General features: G+C 44.3%; 1 protein-coding gene across 4 annotated transcripts; it reads left to right on the top strand.

Annotated features, from left to right (window-relative positions):
- The first annotated feature begins 5,364 nt into the window (after positions 1 to 5,364).
- Positions 5,365 to 18,127, top strand: TRIM39 (tripartite motif containing 39). 4 transcript variants are annotated; one of them, XM_067006543.1, is made up of 8 exons: positions 5,365 to 5,680; positions 6,164 to 6,246; positions 7,875 to 8,334; positions 9,372 to 9,467; positions 13,265 to 13,495; positions 14,678 to 14,700; positions 15,287 to 15,402; positions 16,146 to 18,127. In XM_067006543.1, the coding sequence occupies exons 3-8, from the start codon at positions 7,882 to 7,884 to the stop codon at positions 16,691 to 16,693; spliced, it is 1,467 nt and encodes a 488-aa protein (XP_066862644.1). In that variant the 5' UTR covers positions 5,365 to 5,680; positions 6,164 to 6,246; positions 7,875 to 7,881; the 3' UTR covers positions 16,694 to 18,127. The 4 variants fall into 4 exon arrangements, with proteins under 4 accessions (XP_066862644.1, XP_058931931.1, XP_058931930.1 ...); XM_059075948.2 differs by having other exon boundaries at positions 6,164 to 6,492; XM_059075947.2 differs by lacking the exon at positions 6,164 to 6,246 and having other exon boundaries at positions 5,365 to 5,788.
- The last annotated feature ends 824 nt before the right edge of the window (positions 18,128 to 18,951 follow it).

Below are 18,951 nucleotides of genomic sequence, written 5' to 3'. Positions count from 1 at the left end.
GACAAAAGACCTGTATGCAGAAAACTATAAGACACTGATGAAAGAAATTAAAGATAATACAAACATATGGAGAGATATACCATGTTCTTGGATTGGAAGAATCAATATTGTGAAAATGACTATACTACCCAAAGCAATCTACAGATTCAGTGCAATCCCTATCAAATTACCAGTGGCATTTTTTACAGAACTAGAACAAAAAAATCTTAAAATGTGTATGGAGACACAAAAGACCCTGAATAACCAAAGCAGTCTTGAGGGAAAAAAACGGAGCTGGAGGAATCAGACTCCCTGACTTCAGACTATACTACAAAGCTACAGTAATCAAGATAATATGATAGGGCTTCCCTAGTGACACAGTGGTTAAGAATCTGCCTGCCAATGCAGGGGACACAGGTTCGAGGTCTGGTCTGGGAAGACCCCACATACCGCAGAGCAACTAAGCCCGTGTGCCACAACTACTGAGCCTGTGCTCTAGAGCCCGTGAGGCACAACTACTGAAGCCTGCACACCTAGAGCCCGTGCTCCACAACAAGAGAAGCCACTGCAATGAGAATCCCACACACCACAACGAAAAGTAGCCCCCCGCTCGCCATAACTAGAGAAAGCCTGCATGCAGCATGAAGACCCAACGAAGCAAAAAATAATAAATACATAAAAATAAAATGAAAAAGAAAAAAAAGACAATATGGTACTGGCACAAAAACAGAAATATAGATCAATGGAACAGGATAGAAAGCCCAGAGATAAACCCATGCACCTGTGGTCAATTAACCTATGACAAAGGAGGCAAGGATATATTAATGGAAAAACAGTCTCTTCAATAAGTGGTGCTGGGACAGCTACATGTAAAAGAATGAAATTAGAATACTCCCTAACACCATACACAAAAATAAACTCAAAATGGAGTAGAGACCTAAATGTAAGATCGGACACTGTAAAACTCTTAGAGGAAAACATAGGAAGAACACTCTTTGACATAAATCACAGCAAGTTCTTTTTTGATCCACCTCCTAGAGTAATGGAAATAAAAACAAAAATAAACAAATGGGACCTAATGAAACTTAAAAGCTTTTGCAAAGCAAAGGAAACTACAAACAAGACGAAAAGACAACCCTCAGAATGGGAGAAAATATTTGCAAACAAATCAACGGACAAAGGATTAATCTCCAAAATATATAAACAGCTCATGCAGTTCAATGTAAGAAAAACCCAAACAACCCAATCAAAATATGGGCAGAAGACCTAAATAGACATTTCTCCAAAGAAGACATACAGATGGCCAAGAAGCACATGAAAAGCTGCTCAACATCACTAATTATTAGAGAAATGCAAGTCAAAACTACAATGAGGTATCACCTCACACCAGTCAGAATGGGCATCATCAGAAAATCTACAAACAACAAATGCTGAACCCCCTTGCACTGTTGGTGGGAATGTAAATTGATACAGCCACTATGGAGAACAGTATGGAGGTTCCTTAAAAAACTAAAAATAGAACTACCATATGACCCAGCAATCCCACTACTGGGCATATACTCAGAGGAAACCATAACTCAAAAGGACACATGCACCCCAATGTTCATTGCAGCACTATCTACAATAGCCAGGTCATGGAAGCAACCTAAGTGCCTATCTACAGTCGCATGGATAAAGAAGATGTGGTTCATATATACAATGGAATATTACTCAGCCATTGAAAGGAACGAAATTGGGTCATTTGTAGTGAAGTAGATGGATGCAGAAACTGTTATACAGAGTGAAGTAAGTCAGAAAGAGAAAAACAAATACCATATACTAACGCATATATGTGGAACCTAGAAAAATGGTACAGATGAACCAGTTTGCAGGGCAGAAATAGAGACACAGATGTAGAGAACAAAGGTATGGACACCGAGGAGGGAGAGTGGCGGGGGCCGGGATGGTGGTGGTGGTGAGATGAACTGGGAGATTGGGATTGACATGTATACACTAATATGTATAAAATGGATAACTAATAAGAACCTGCTGTTTAAAAAAATAAATTAAATAAAATTCAAAAAAAAAGATGCATTCCTTATTGAGAAGTTAAAAAAAAAGACATATGGGCAAATATATCAAATCATTATGTTGTACATCCTGAACTAACACAGTGTTATACATCAGTTATATCACAATAAAACTGAGGGGAAAAGATATATGTACAAGAATGTTCACTACAGCCTTTATTTAATAAGACTTGGAAAAACCCTAAATGTCTTCTCTAAACAAAATGGCTGAATAAATTATACGTCTACACAATGAAGCAGTGATATAGACTTGAAAAAGAACAAGGTAGTTCCAATGTTACTGAATTGGAAAGATAAAGACAGCCAGTATAAAGTTTAAAAAGCACAGTGTGGGGCTTCCCTGGTGGCGCAGTGGTTGAGAGTCCGCCCTGCCGATGCAGGGGACACGGGTTCGTGCCCCGGTCCGGGAAGATCCCACATGCCGCGGAGCGGCTGGGCCCATGAGCCACGGCCACTGAGCCTGCGCGTCCGGAGCCTGTGCTCTGCGACGGGAGAGGCCACAGCAGTGAGAGGCCCGCGTACCGCAAAAAAAAAAAAAAAAAAAAAAAAAAAGCACAGTGTGTAAAGCATAAAAAGCAGTGTAAAGTATAAAAAGACTGACGACCATCTTTCTGCAGTTTACATTTTTTATAATTTAAAAAAATGGTGGGGGAAAATTAGATGCTTTGCCTTTTTCTGAGGAAGGATTTCGGAAGTCTGGACAGTTGAACCCTCTCCCTCCCCAACCTACCATATCTCATATCTGACCTCAACCAGTTTTCTACCTGCACTGCTAATATATCCTTTTCTTCTATATGACTCAGTGGTTCCAAGATATCTTCTGATATAAAAGATATATCAGATATATCTTATACAGATATAAAAATATTAAAGTATATATTTAATTTTTTAAAAATTATCCTTCATATTACTATTACTCATTTTTGTATATTCCTATGTTGGAAATCCCTTGTTGATATAAATCAACGTTACAATTCAGTGTTATTCCACCCCTCCTGAGCTACAATCCCTTTTAATTTTAGACAACGAATACCTTTCCTTGTTTAAAGAATGTACTTGTATCTTAGTATATTCATAAATCTCAGCCGACCATGTTTCACAGGTCATAACAAATTTGTGTTAAGATTTCAAATTTCCTTTATTATTATTTTGTGTGTTATCATATAGACAGATGGAAATAAGAGATCATAGCATTGTGCTCACCCACTTTCCCCGGCATTCTCTCTTGAAAAATACTGGGTACTTCATTACTGTTCTATGTCAGAGGTCAGCGAACTATGGTCTGCTACCTGTGTTTGTACAGCTCACAAGCTAAGAAATGTGTTTACATTTTTTAATGAATGGGGGTAAAATCAAAAGGAGAATAAAATTTCAAGGCAAGTGAAGAATTTATATGAAATTCAAATTTCAGCAACGCTCACTCATTTAGTATAGTCTAACGCTATTTTCTTTTTTTTTTTTTTTTTTGTGGTTTTTGTGGTATATGGGCCTCTCACTGTTGTGGCCTCTCCCGTTGCGGGGCACAGGCTCCGGATGCGCAGGCTCAGCGGCCATGGCTCACGGGCCCAGCCGCTCCGCGGCACGTGGGACCCTCCCGGACCGGGGCACGAACCCGTATCCCCTGCATCGTCAGGCGGATTCTCAACCACTGCGCCACCAGGGAAGCCCTAACGCTATTTTCATACTACAAAGACAGAATTGAGTATGGGCAACAAAGCCAAAAATATGTCCTATTTGGCTCCTTACAGGAAAGGTTTGCCAAACCCTGTGTATGACATAGTACATGCCCTTCATAATTTTATAATTTTACCTAGACATTCTCCCCCCTTTCCTTCCATATTGAGCGTAAAGTCATCTTAATAATCTAGTAGTCTCCAGGCCACCACATTCTTCATACTCCTCAGAAATGCACTTCCTCCTGGAAATTTGCTTAATATTACCACACCCCTGGCCACCTACAAACAGAAAGCCAGAATGAAGTGCTAGCCAACACCTTAAAAGTAACAAATCATAACCAGAAACAAACCTCACCACGCTCCCTATAAAGTAAGGATAAAGAGGCTGACCGCCCAGTTCGTGGCTTTCAAACTACCCTACCTTAGAACTGAGGCAGTCCATGAACTAGAAAAAGTACTGCTGCTAAAATTCCCAATGGTCAAATAACAATGAGGAAAAAAGTTAATAAATGTAATTTTATCAAGTTAATCCTCTTCAAATCACTGCTACTGAAAAAAAGTGAACAAAAACCAAAGAACAGTGAAGAAAAAGCATACCAGCTGTATTTAGCATGCCTGACCCTAAATCTTTATACCTCCCACATGAGATATTTTCTGCAAATAAATAGTTCCTGACTCCCAGGATGAGAGGTTAAATACTGCACAGTGTTTGTAAACAGCATCACAACTTACAGAGGAACAAGTTGGGCCATAGGGCCATTTCACCTCGAAGGGTACACCAAAATTTGCTCATTTCTTTCGGTTAGCATTCTGTATGCCAAGTGTTGGCAGAGAGCAGGCGGAGCGAGCCGCGTTTCCTACCAGCAGTGTCCAGTCTTAGCACTAACTCCTGCCCAGCCGCAGCACACCTTTCCCCAGTCCCAACTTCTCCCCAGTCCCATCACCCTTTTACCCAGCATACACTCCTCCCCAGCTCCATCAACTCAACTCAGCACCTCTTCCCAGTCTCATCACACCTCTGTCCGCCGACTCTTCCCCCGCCTCATCATCTCGCCCTCGTCCTCCAAAGTCACAGGGCTGCGAAGCTTCCAGCAACAGGAGAGGAAAGTAAGGAGGCTATAACGCAGAAGTCCGGAGTTCCCGCACAACCACCATCTGCTCTTGCGGAGAAACTCAAGCCAAAGCCACAAAACTGGAAAAAGACGGGATTGGCTCGCACCCAGAACGGGTGCTCACGGCGCGCCTGCTGCGGTAGGGCACCGAGCGAGGAGCTGAGGACACAAAGGTGAGCAGCAGAGTCACAGTACCAGCTCTTTCGGGGCTCCCACTCCATCGGAGGAGGTAGATCATTTCCGTAAAGCTCGCCTAGCAAGGACAAGGTGACCAAGCACCCTTAGCCCACGGCAGGGGAAAACTGAGCTAATCCTTAAATGTTAAAAGGCTTAAACTCAACTTGTCGGAAGTGACGCGCCAGCTGAGACCCGCAGGTCCACCACGTAATTGGCCGCCGACTCGGCAAGCCACCTTCTCCCAGGACTGGCCAGGAGGAGCAGTGTAGCTCAAAGTCCACAACCCGCCCTTGCCCCGCCCCCGGAGGCTCCCAGCCCCAACCAGGACCAGCCCGAGCCGGGTCGGAGCCCGGGCCCACACCCTGGGCGGGACGGTCCCGCCTGCCCCGGCGCCCATAGGCGCCCTGTGTGGGCAATGGGCTTCAGCGCTCCACCACGCGCATGCGCGGCCCTCTTTCTCCAGAGGATTCCTCGGGTCACCTGGACGACCGCAGTTCAGCCACCTGCCCTTCCGGGTGTCTTCTCGCCCTTCACTCCTCCTGCTGGTTCTCCCCTCCGGCCCCCCGCCTTCTCCTTGTTCCGCAGGCGTCGTTAGGCCTTCCCGCGGTCGCCCGCTGACACCCAGGCTTCCACTGACACGAGCTTCTCGGCGCGGCTTCCGCTTCCGGCGAGTATTGTGTGTCGCGCTGCGGGGCGGGGGCGGGGGGAGGAGGAAGGAGGGAGGCAGCGCTCCGGCGGCTCTGCGCCGCGCACTCCCGGACCCGAAGCCGGGAAGGTAGGTGCTGTCCCGCCGCCGCGCCGGGGCCTTGGGGCCTGCCCCCGCTGACCGGCTCCGCACGCCGCGTCCTAGCGCCCCGCGACTGCGTCACCGGCCCCCGGCACGTAACCACAGCTGCCTCCGCCCGCCTCGGGCCCGGGCGGACGTTTTGCCGCCCCGGCGACGTCAGCGCGTCCGGCGTTGCTTGGCTACCCCGCCGTTCCCCCGTCCCGCTGCCGCTCGCCTCCCGGGGTGAAACTCTTACGCCGTCACCGCGGTTCTCGGCTGCGTCATAGCGGCGGGCATCCCACCTTCACGTCACACCTCCTCCTCACCTGGACACGCATCCCTCCCTCCCTGCCAACAACGACGTTTCCTCTCCCCCAACTCCAGTCCCCCTGCGCCAGATGTGGCGGGAGAAGATGGAGACGGGGGTGGGACCGAGTTGTGGACCACGCTCAGGAAAGGGTCGCAAGGTGGGACCCCCGACAGTGGTAGAAACAAAATGAGGACGACTTTGAAGTTTGCCCTTCTACTGAGACACGAGGAATAGAGGAGAAAAAATGACCAACCCAGAGACACCGAAGGCTTCACTAGTGCTGTAGCTCCAAGTCCTCTCCCCATACCTCCCTAACCTTTCCCCATCTCTCTTCCACACTACTTCTTGGCTAGTCTAGATCCATCCTCATCCCTAACTCTGCATACAGTTCAACTCACCCCAGGTGAGGAGACCACCTAATTTCTAGAAAATTAGGGAAAGGGAAGGGTTACTCGTCAAAGTTGGATTCCTGTAGGTAGAGAAAAATCATCTGACTGAACTTCTCTCCTGGTTGAGAGAGGAAATTCAGGTCCAAATAAGTTATCAGTTCCTACTCCAAATTAAACACTTTTCACGTGTGCCGTCAACATATACAGGAATAATCATTGTTAACCCAACTCATTACATGGCCACTTCTCTCTCAACACATAGACTTACTAAATTTCCTTCTGTTAGGTCCCTTAGGGAGGGGGGTTAAGGGGATAGAGAAATCAACTATTTCATGGATAAAAGTGGTGATGTTTTAAGGAGGGAATAGAGGACCAGCCTTCCGCTTTATAAATCTCTTAGATGCATTTCCAATTCTTTTGAGGCTTCATTAGAAATTTTTGATTGCCTCTTTACTTTTCTCTCTCTTAATTCCCAACCACTCCAGAACCTATTAATTGGAGGTACAATACATCCAAGGAATTAGTTATCGATAACTATTTCAAAAGACTGTAGTCACTGCTGAATACTTAAAATAGACTTGTCAGCTCTCTCTTCAAAAAATTATTGCCCTGGGCTCACTAATAGACTCTTTAGTTGCCATGAATTTATCACTTTTCAGCAGTTCCAGATGTCCAAATGCACACAAATAGAAATGAGTTGTTGTATGAATCATTTCATTCCAAGAAAAGGGCACACTTCCTCTAAACTAGCCTGATAAAAGGAAGAATAATTTCAAACTCTCTGAAAGGAAGAGGTTGTCACCCTTTCCTAAATCTTTCTATTTATTACCCTTTGAAAGACTGAGAGAACAGTGGCAGAGAATCAAGCTTAGGCTCCAATGGGCTATTGTAGTAAAACTCTTCTGTAATATTAAGCTTTAAAATATACTTAATTTAAGAAATCTTAATTAATGCTTTGACTTTTGTGGCACTCTTCACTTTCCCATACTCTTTTCTCATCTATTAGAAGAAGATGTCACACTGGGAATACATTGGTCTGAAACTATTGGTTCTAAGATACTAGTGGAATGAACCTTGATCAGGAGAAGTACTCAGCTAGAGTTGAAGGAAGCTCTGTTTCTAGCAAGAGAAAGCAGTGGTAAAAGACAAGATATTGAGGGTTGTGTGTCATTTTACTGAAGAGAAAAAAAAATTGATGGCTGGGAGTCACAAGTTTTGGAAATGGAGAAACAAACGAGGTTGATGTAGTGGAAGAGAAGATGTAAAATACTATGATGGGGCTAAATCTGGAGTTAGGATTTAACATGGGGGTAACTGTCGGGCCAGGGATGGAAAAAAAATTAAACCTCCAAATAACTTTTTTTTTTTTTTCCTCTTCTCCCATCCTAACCTCAAGTTAAATAATGGCAGAGACAAGCCTGTTAGAGGCCGGGGCCTCTGCAGCCTCCACAGCTGCAGCTCTGGAGAACTTACAGGTGGAGGCAAGTTGCTCTGTGTGCCTGGAGTATCTGAAGGAGCCTGTCATCATTGAGTGTGGGCACAACTTCTGCAAAGCTTGCATCACTCGCTGGTGGGAGGACCTAGAGAGGGACTTCCCTTGTCCTGTATGTCGAAAGACGTCCCGCTACCGCAGTCTCCGACCTAATCGACAGCTGGGCAGCATGGTGGAAATTGCCAAGCAGCTCCAGGCCGTCAAACGGAAGATCCGAGATGAGAGCCTCTGCCCCCAGCACCATGAAGCCCTCAGCCTCTTCTGCTATGAGGACCAGGAGGCTGTGTGTTTGATATGTGCAATTTCCCACACCCACCGGGCCCACACCGTCGTGCCACTGGACGATGCCACACAGGAGTACAAGGTAGGGAACCAGACACATGATGCCAATGCAGGGCAAGAGGGAGGAGCACAGAGGATGGGAGACTCCCTGGATAGAGGATTGTAAGTTCCTGAGGGGAAGATGGTATCTGATCCTCATGCTATAGTCCCCTCAGAGCTACGTGCATGGGGGCACGCAGTATGTCTGATCAGTTATCCTCAGGCATGAAGAAGAGCAGTAAGGGGTACCCCCAAAATTTCTGTCTGACTTTTGTAACACATGTGAGTATGTGTGGTCTTGGAATGTATCATATTTTTCATAAATGAATGAAACCATGTGGAGAAGATGAAACTTAAGAACTGAAAAATGGTCTGGTTTCTTCATTCTGTCCCCCTGCTCAGCACACCCCTCGTTTACCCACTGGTATTGGGAACAGGTAACATCACTTTAGAATGATCCCCACCAGGCTAAGCTGAACCAGTCTGTTTGCATCTTCCCCCAATAAAGGATAATATGGCATCTGGTTTAATTTACTGCTGGGACACAGGGTAAATGTTTGAGTAATAGGGACTAGAGATTTTAATGTCTTAGCACTTTATCAAGTACTTTGCCTAATTAATAAATGTTAATAATGTTAATAAAATCTTGGAAATAAGACTTTATGGTAGTTTGCAGAATAAGTAATCAGGATTTTATTATATTTGCAAGTGGTTAGAATTGGATAGGAAAACAAGTTTAAAGAAGGATATCAGGGTACAGGAGGTCACTTTGACAGTAACAGGCAGTTCCTTGAGTTAGAAAATTAATAGGGTTGGGGAAGGACAGAGTTGGTGACAGTGGAACAGTGAGATTCAGTGAAAGGAAGGTTTGGTGAGCAAGGAAGGTGATGGAGACAGGCTGGTGGCAGGAGGAGGGACCTGTAGGAAGCTGACACCTCAAATGACAGGCCAGGAAGGGAGTTGGATCAAGAGACAGATGGATAGGAAGCAAACAAATGGTTTAAAACAAATGGGTTAGCCACTGAACGTAGGATGTACTAGCCAACCCCAAATGCCATTCTCCCACTTCTCACCCCTCAGGAAAAACTGCAGAAGTGCCTGGAGCCCCTGGAGCGGAAGCTGCAGGAGATCACCCGCTGCAAGTCCTCTGAGGAGAAGAAGCCTGGGGAACTCAAGGTAAAGGCAGGCAATCCCATTTGGGCTGCTCTGCAGGCAATTAACTGAACATTAACCACACATTATTTAATCCACCAGTTCTGGTTTATTAGAAAAATGCTGTTCTCTCAAAAACAATAATATTTTATTAAGCTTGACTGTGATTAAACATTGTACTTAAATTGTCATGGATTAAGAATTGAGGAGAAGGATGTAAGAGGTGAAGGATAGAACATCTTATATCTGGCGAGTTGAGGGTGTTCATGCCCCTTGGCATGTAAAGCAGGGAAGGAGGCTCTCTGCTGAGAGATCCTTAGGGGGATTAAGGAAAGGAGAATGTGGAAGGTGCACTGGGGAGGAAGGATGAAGGAGCTGCCCAACAGCACCCAGAAGAACCCCCCAGCGACATTAGGACCACATTCTCTTAATTCAAGTAAGCTCAAGTATGCTAGATGATAATGGTTCCTAGAATGTTCTTACCCTCCTCATCCTCTACCTATAGGATCCTGTCCATCCTAAGATGAAAACCACTTCCTATGTAGCCTTTCCTGACCCAATAGAAATTAGCTTTCTTAATTTTCATACAGTTTCACATCTCTTCAATAGCATTACCATATTTGTAGCATGGTAGTTTGGTATCTGCCTTATTTCTTCTGTTGGACAGTGAAACATGTATTAATTATAGTGGTAATAATATCTAGTATTTATTGAATCCTGTGCATTAATTCATTAGGTGTCCATGACATTCCAAACTTAGACGATTGTATTAGGTCTTAGGGTTCTGCCCAGTTTTAAGTTCTAAGAGTTCAGGCTATACTTGGCCCAAGTGGGACAAAGAGGAGGTACAAGACAAGGAGAAGGGAGTCCAGGAAGTCATATCTGACAAGAGTGAACTTAGATACCCTGTAAGGTTAAGTATTATCCCCAGTTTACACAGTAGGAAATAGAACTTGGATAAGTGTCTAGTCCAAGATCATATAGCCAGTATGTGCAAAATCAGAGATACTAACTGTGCAGAAATCAGTAAATATTTACTAAGCTTCCAGTATAGGCCAAACCCTGTCTTTGACACTGGGGAACAATGATGAGCAAAAGCACAGTCCCTGCCCTCCTTGAGCTTACAGTCAAGTAGAGAAAATATACATGACATGGCACAAAAAGCACAGTTGCAAATTCCTAAGGAGACAGCAGAGAAACTTGATGTCATTAAAGGCTTCCAGAAGAAATAATGAGTTTTTGGAGTTGAGATTTAGGGATTACCAGAAATTAAACACAGGTTTGAAATCAGTAGAAGCACTAATTTTTTTTTTAACAATGACATTTCAACAGGAAGCAAGTATTATTACCTTAGTCCTTTATACATTTTAACAAACAAACATTTTAATTTTTTTAAATTTGAACTAATTTTGATTGCAAAGGTGAACGTTAAAAAAAAATAAGTTATTTGTCCTTTTGGAGGGCTCCTGAAGAACTTAAAATATGTGAAAATGAAGCTTATTCCCAGTCATTAGCTTTCCTCTTCCTGTTGATCACCTTCTTAAAGGTAAAGGATGGAGAGGGGAATAAAATTTTTAAAAACCTGCTAAATGCGTGAACAGAACTGTGGTGTGTGTGGTTTTTTTTTAAAGTATATTATCATTTTAATGGTCTCGGAAACTGTCACCAACCACCAGCATTCCTTCAGTGACCTTTTGAATTCTCTCCCTCATCCCCACCTCCAGACCCAATGCCTCTTTTAGAAATAAATAATTTGTAATTAATCATGCTGAAATGAAAATTATGGATAAAATGATCTATCCACATAATTTACAAAAGAGACTATCATGCCCAAATATAGTATAATATAATACAACATAAAAGTAATTTATAATAAAATCTGGTATGTAAACATTTAGGCATGACTACCCTGAACCTTGCACCTATATCAACAATGCAAAAAATACAAATTCAGACTGACGGAATTGTGTAGTAATGTTGACTCAAATGCCACTAGCAGTTTAGCTGTTGGTGCCATAATTTTTCAGAATGATAAATAACTTACAGTAAAGTTCTAAGAAAAACAAAATGCAGTCTTAATGAGTTTTCAGCCATTCCTGAAAAATTCAGGTATATTAAAACCATATAAGAATTACTCTGTGTTTGTATATAAAGTGGCATTCAAGTCCAGGACTCCATTTTTTTAATTTAGAAAATGGTGCAGTTCATCTTACTGGGTTATCTTCACACATTGGAGGAGTGTTAGCATCCTTCCCAGGAGCTCCCCCAATCATGGCAAGCAAAAATGCCCCCTGTTTCCAAAACATCCCTAGAGGGAGGTAACACCCTGAATAAGAACCACTGCCCTACAAAACAGAGGGAAAAAAAGAGAAGGGTTTATGAGATTATACAAGAGCCCTTTGCTTTCTTTTTACCACAGTTACGAACCTAAATTCTACCCATACATCACCCCTAAACACACGGACACACAGGAAAAAAAAGGCTGTGTTTTACTTAATGGTAAATGTTGTGAGAATAGATTTTGTTCCAGTATGCTCCTGAGGAGGCAGCAGTGAAATGGGAAGCAGCAAGCAACTCTAGAACTGGAGCTAGTCAGCCTCTGCTGGGAACTAGCTTGAAATCCAGAAACACAAGGCTTGTAAGGCCCACCTAGCTTTGCAGCCCCGCTCTCTATTCACCCTCAACCCTGCCTTCCAGGCCCTATCCACTTCCTCCTTCCAGAGTCCCAGTCTCTGCTTCTAACTTTGCTTTCCTCTTGGCTGATTCCTCCCCATCAGACACATGATGCTTAGGGAATCCTTTGGGGAGATCACTCCTTGTTGCAGTTGAGGTGCAAGAGGGAGGATATGCCTGCTGATAACTCTCAGAATGGGTTATAGCTGGAGTTTGAGTCCTATGTTATCCAATTTCAGAAATGTTAGAGGTTTAAGTGAAAGAAAGCATGTTTCAAATTTCAAGCAAATAATTTACTCACAAACTTCTATAACCTGTTCCTGGGGTGTAAACTGTCAGTTTCTGAAGTGACTTGAAACTGTTTAACAGGTTCAGCCCTGAAATCTACATTTATGTTTTATAACAACCCATTACTAAAATCTTGTTGATTCTGATATTTTTCCAGTTGCTTCTCTGGTTTTTATCAAGTAAATGTCTTGCAATGTACAAATGATAACAATCTCTGACTTTCCAGTATTTGTACTTTCCTTTTCTTGACAGATTGCATTAACTAGAACTTTAGAGTAGGCATAGAAGAGGTATCTCTAATATCTGAAATAGTACATGTCATATTATTGGGTTCTTATGTCTTGAATATTTTTACTAAAACATAAAAGTGTAGCTTTTTTAGAAGCTAATTTAATAAAGAAGATAAATTTTTTTAACATTGGTTTATTTTTTTATCTCCCCAATGGTCTTCATCCCATCATCAGTAGGGGTGACAATGAGGATGGAGCCATTCTTTTCTTTTAATTTTTATTGGAGTATAGTGGAGAATATTTTGTTCATTTCTGCTGTGCAGCAAAGTGAATCAGCTATATATATATATATATATATATACATATCCTCTCTTCTTTGGATTTCCTTCCCATTTAGGTCACTACAGAGCACTGAGTAGAATTCCCTGTGCTATACAGTAGGTTCTTATTAGTTAGGGATAGAGCCATTCTTTACAAAAGGAAATTCCAATGGAGAGAAACATGAGTGTCCTGTTAAGCTCTTTCCAATGACACTGGAAGTCTGTGTGAATTCATACACATGGTGGGTGGGGAAAGGCACTTTATGCCCCACTAGCCCTGTTAAACATAATACCCACCCTCTGTTCTCAGAGACTAGTGGAGAGTCGTCGACAGCAGATCCTAAAGGAATTTGAAGAGCTTCATCGGCGGCTGGATGAAGAGCAGCAGGTGTTACTTTCACGACTAGAGGAGGAGGAACAGGACATTCTACAGCGCCTCCGAGAAAATGCTGCTCACCTTGGAGACAAGCGCCGGGACCTGGCCCACTTGGCTGCTGAGGTGGAGGGCAAGTGCTTACAGTCGGGCTTCGAGATGCTTAAGGTTCGACCTTTGCCCCTGCATAGCCCCTCAGGCCAAGCGCAGTCTAGCTTTGCACAGGCCATTCTGTCAGCCTGCAATGCTCACTCCTCCGCTCTGCCTCTCTAAATCCAATTCTTTCTTCCAGACATGCTCAAAGGATCTTTCTCTACAGAAAACCTTCTCTGATTTCTCCCATCCCCTTCTGATCATTTCTGTGTTCTTATGTCTTGTCAACAATTATGTGCTTAACTTGTACCAAAGAAAAAATTCACTCTTTTGAGAGGAGGGCAGTCTAGCCTGAATTAGTGAAAAAACTATGCATTAAAAATTGTGTAAATGCAGTAACCGTTACTCTTAAGTCCTGGAACTTGATTTACCTAGTGCACAGAAAGAATAGAAGCATAGTTTGAAGGACACTTGAAATAATGTATAAGTAATATATTGCTTTTGATATGTAAATGGTGCCTCTAAAATGTTTGAAATAATCTGTTTCTTAAGCAAATGAATGGTGTTAGCAAGGCTGTAGGAAACATATTTCTTATCTTAGAGATCACATTACCAGCATTTGAATCAGTGAGGCTTCATTGTACATTTATCTGCATGTTATATATTGCTTGGTATTTACTCTCGTGTCCTTTCATGTATGTGTGTTCTGCCTTCCACATTAAACTGGGAAATCCTTGGGGGGCAGAGATTTGTCTTCTTTGTCTTCTGGACCCCAAGTATTCACAAATCAGGATTGGCACACAGTTACTAATATTTACTAACCAATACTAGACAAGGGATACCAAACCACAACAGGAGAGTGTGATTCGTTCCTATGCCAGCAGTCTGAAACTATCTGTACTGATCCTCAAGGAGACAGGTGTGTGGTTGGTACTTGGGGGACAGAGTAAAGAGCAGACACAATCCCTGTCCCTGGCATTGAGTCCCAGTGTTCTTGAGGAACAAAGACAAGCACACAAGAAACTATTTGGAAGTGATATCAATTACCAAGCTTCATGATGATTGAGAGTTGAAAGTGGGGGTTAGGTTGGGAGAGATGTACTCAGATCCCTCTGGAGCTCGTCCCCTTGCACTGTGACCCATAGTTTGCCTTATGCCTACTTAGTAGATCTTGAACTTTTGGGAGGAGGGAAACCTTTTGCCTTTAGGACCCTTGACTACCAGGACCAATATTGCTTTCTTTTCTCCTTCCTCTAGGATGTCAAAAGTACCCTGGAAAAGTAAGTGATTCTTGTATCTCTTTGAGTGAGTTAGGTCTTGGCTTAAAGAGTAGGGCTACAATAAGGAGTTGGGGGAATAAGGATGGGAAAGTCATGCAGTGTCTGGGTAGAAAAAGGGAGAAGGTTTATTGCATCCATGAAGCCAGTTAGAGAGCAAATCACTGGGAGTACTAGTCCCTTACCTTTTCCCCTTTGAGCATCAGGACTTCCTAGATACAAAGATAATGAAGTAGGAGCAGATTCTACCTGGGCCTATGGGTGGAATTGTGTCCACACAAGATGGAAGGAGAAACTGGTTGGGGGCGGGGGGGGGGGGGGGAGGTGGTTATCTATTTGCATGAAATATAACAGTACCTCCAGAAAGTTCTAAGACTGATTATTAAGATAAGGGTTTGTCTAGGGGACCATATGGCTTTCCATAGATAGGCAAAAGAAAACAATAAGCAAGTACTTGTCTTGAGGGAGGAGAAAGTGTGAGGATGGAGAATTTTAGTTTCTCCCTAGAGATGACAACATCTGAATACTCACTAAGCTGGAGTTTCCCCTGACCCTGCCCTTTCTTCCCCTATGTTCCCATCCCTCCTAGATGTGAGAAGGTGAAGACCATGGAGGTGACTTCAGTATCCATAGAGCTGGAAAAGAACTTCAGCAATTTCCCCCGACAGTACTTTGCACTAAGGAAAATCCTTAAACAGCTAATTGGTGAGTTGTTCCCAAAAGGAAAGTAGCAGAGGGAATCGACAGAGAGAAGAAGTCTTTAGGTCCTACTTTATCTGGACTTCAACTATCCCCTCTGTCACTTTTCATGTCCATATCCACACCCACTCCTTTACCTGGTTTTCAATCTCACTCTGAGTCACAGAACTCAAAGTGAGAAGCCTCAGGTGTCATCTACTCTTAGTCCCATACTTTTCTAAATAGGGACCCAGGGAGGTTAAATAATTTGCTGAAACTGGTCCCCTCTTGAGAGTGAAAGGGAGTCTTATTAATACTTACTTGGAAAATAGTCATAAGCCAGACTGTTCCAGGAAAACAGACACATGGTCACCCTATCGCTAGACTATAATGCTATCTTGCTCTGTACCCTTCTTAACATTTTTATTTTTTCTGACCGTTGGACTGTGCCTTGTGCTTCTCCACACAGTGAGATGGATGATGATGTCAGGGGGGATGGAGGGAGGACCAGGCAGGAGCCTCAACCACCAGCCCTTGCAGAGTCAAGAGATCATTACCTATTTATTTTAGGGCCAGGATGAGAAGTGAAGCCATTGTTCCCTCCCCTCCCCTCCCTTAGGTGACACCGAGGATTGAGAAAGTGAAGCAAACCACGGGGTTCTGGGGGCTTTCAGGGAGCAGGCTCTGCAAAGGCAGGCTGGAAGAGTGAGGCAGGGGCGTTTAGCTATTCCCGTCCTCATCTAGCTCCCCACTCTGGCTTCTCCCGCCAGCGGATGTGACCCTGGACCCTGAGACTGCTCATCCTAACCTAGTCCTGTCAGAAGATCGTAAGAGCGTCAAGTTCGTGGAGACAAGACTCCGGGATCTCCCTGATACACCACAGCGTTTCACCTTCTACCCTTGTGTCCTGGCTACTGAGGGTTTTACCTCAGGTCGACACTACTGGGAGGTGGAGGTGGGCGACAAGACCCACTGGGCAGTGGGTGTGTGCCGGGACTCTGTGAGCCGAAAGGGCGAACTGACCCCACTCCCTGAGACTGGCTACTGGCGGGTGCGGCTGTGGAACGGGGACAAGTATGCAGCCACCACCACACCTTTTACCCCTTTGCACATCAAGGTGAAACCCAAGCGGGTAGGCATATTCCTAGACTATGAGGCCGGTACACTGTCTTTTTACAACGTCACAGACCGCTCTCATATCTACACCTTCACTGATACTTTTACTGAGAAACTTTGGCCCCTCTTCTACCCAGGCATCCGGGCTGGTCGGAAGAATGCTGCACCACTTACCATCAGGCCCCCAACAGATTGGGAGTGACAGGTAGGGACATGGGAATAATCAGGGTGAGGCAGGGTCAAGAGCTATGGGCCTTCCTTCCTGTGACCTGCTGGAACGTCTTTGTGTCCGCCTGGTTCCAGTCCTGAACCATCTGGGAGAACACCTTGGTTTCTAGAATGGTTTATGGGGAGGAGTAGTTAGGACTGGACTGGGACGAGAGCACTGCAGTGTCTCCCTCCTCACAGTTAGGGTGGAGAGCTGGTTCCCAGGGGGTAGTCTCCTCTGAAGTCCATCAGGTTTTCTATTGCACAAGGATGGGTTGGAAGGAAGGAGAGGCTTTTCCAGAAACAACAAGTCTGTGGGAGGGTCTGACTTGCTCAAACCAGAGGAGGAAACAGAAACCCCTGTACATCCTTTTAGGGGGTTCTTTGACCCAAAATAGTCTTGTTTTTTTAGGAAGATCACAGGGGTCTTTGTACCTCTAAATTGAAATAAAGATGAATGACAGTTGCTCTCATGGGTATAGAAGTTGAGGAGTTATTTTCAGGGCAGAGATTGGGCATCAAGAAGGTTAGAAAGAAGGTCAAGAAAGGGGGCTAAATGAACAGATTCCTAAAGACTAATGAACGGGAGAAGGGTTTTTTTGGTTGCCATTATGAGTAGGATTGGCCAGAGGTAGGAATGTGGGAGGAGGGGGTAGGAAGAAAGAGAACCCAGGTCCCTGCCTTAGCCTTCAGCAGAGATGGCTCATCGCCTACCTCCTTGTAGTTGCTCATCTCCAAGAGCTGTTACCTTGCTCATCTGGAGAGGCAAGACACATCTACCCTTTCACTGCTTTCCCAAGGGAACTTGGAAAGGAGAGAGGTATTAGAGGAAAGAGAAAAGTATTCCTATCCAAAGCCCTGGCCTTAAAGAATGCTACTAAGTAGCTACTCCCAAGTTGTCAGCCTTGTTACCTGGCTAAGGTGTCCAAGCCAGACAGGGAAAAAGAAAACGGAGTCTTCCTCACCCTGGGGACAGGGTAGAAGAGGGTGGTATGTATTAGGGGAGGGCCAGATAGGCAACTTCCTTTGGCCTGTGTGCATCTGGCCTGGAACTAGTGTTCACAAGAGCCGGATTTTGTTTGTTGCCATCCTTCACCTTTTGCCATTTCTCATATCAGAGAATGTAAATCATTTTAATGTTAGGCCAAAATAAACAACCTGTAGGGTACATATGTTGTCAAAAAAGGTAAAGCAATGCATGCCAAACCAAACTAAAATGACTGGATTATCTGCTACTTGGGTAATCAGGGGTTCACAGAAAATTAGGACAAGAAACTGCAGTTTATTGAGGGCATTTCAGCTCCTCCTACCACCTCAACAGGACTTTGTCCAGACTCTCCTCTTACCTTTGTGCCTTGACTGTGGTTCTTTGTGGCAAGATGCTTTGGTTGGTAAAACATAATATGGAACAAAGGATCCACTGAAGTGATCTATGTGTCCTGTGTTAATTTGATGATAATCTCTGTTGATGTGTAAGAAATGGGTGTTTAAAATGCGTGTTCCTTGGAATTCCCTGGCGGTCCAGTGGTCAGGACTCCACGCTCTCACTGTCAGGGGCCCAGGTTTGACCCTGGTCAGGGAACTAACATCCCACAAGTTGTATGGCGTGGCCAAAAAAAAAAAAAAAAAAATTGTGTATTCCTGGGGCTCACCTTCAGTGATTGATCAAGGTCTGGAGTGGGCCTGGGCATCTACCTTTTAAACAGTCCTCATTTGATCCTGGAGATACTTGTGAAACTAATCTGGGAGGAAATTTCAGCCATTTCCTTCAAGCTGGAGGCCTGGTTCCCTGTCCAGCCTGATGGGGGGCCGAGGAGGAGGGGGTCTGAGAGAGGAAAGAACCCTCATTCTCTCCTGACTTATTCTGCCCTCTCCCCATTTCAGGATTTATTCATGTTCTATCCCTCTACTTAACCTCAGGAACGAGTGGTTATTAACTATGAAGCAGAAGTAAACACAGGATGTCAAACAGCAAAGGAGAGGCAGAGGTCTAAGGGAGGGATGTGAGGAAAGCATGTGAAACACTACAGGGGATATTTTGGGGGGGGCAGGGGATGCTGTTGACAGGTTTCCTCCAGTACCTAAGACCAGGAGTTATTGAGGATCACCTACTTACTGTGTGTCCAGCACTGCATTTTGGTAAGTGGAAAAGATTGAGAGTAAGCTGTGCTTTCTAAGGGCCAGGAGCCCTCTTCCCTCCCTCCACTGCCCTCAAGATTCTTTCCAATTTCACTGTCACTGGCACTAGTGGTT

Source organism: Kogia breviceps, chromosome 10 (assembly GCF_026419965.1).
Source record: "Kogia breviceps isolate mKogBre1 chromosome 10, mKogBre1 haplotype 1, whole genome shotgun sequence".
Lineage (NCBI taxonomy): Eukaryota > Metazoa > Chordata > Mammalia > Artiodactyla > Physeteridae > Kogia > Kogia breviceps.
The sequence above is the reverse complement of the archived record's forward strand: the minus strand, read 5'-3'. Positions and strand labels throughout refer to the sequence as shown.

What these genes read in the sequence shown, in the direction of transcription:
- TRIM39 (XM_067006543.1), top strand. Translation starts at nt 7,882, where the DNA reads ATGGCAGAGACAAGCCTGTTAGAGGCCGGGGCCTCTGCAGCCTCCACA. An exon ending in AGAAGCCTGGGGAACTCAAG is followed by an intron (nt 9,468 to 13,264) that starts GTAAAGGCAGGC and finishes CTCTGTTCTCAG; the next exon opens with AGACTAGTGGAGAGTCGTCG. An exon ending in CGGGCTTCGAGATGCTTAAG is followed by an intron (nt 13,496 to 14,677) that starts GTTCGACCTTTG and finishes TCCTTCCTCTAG; the next exon opens with GATGTCAAAAGTACCCTGGA.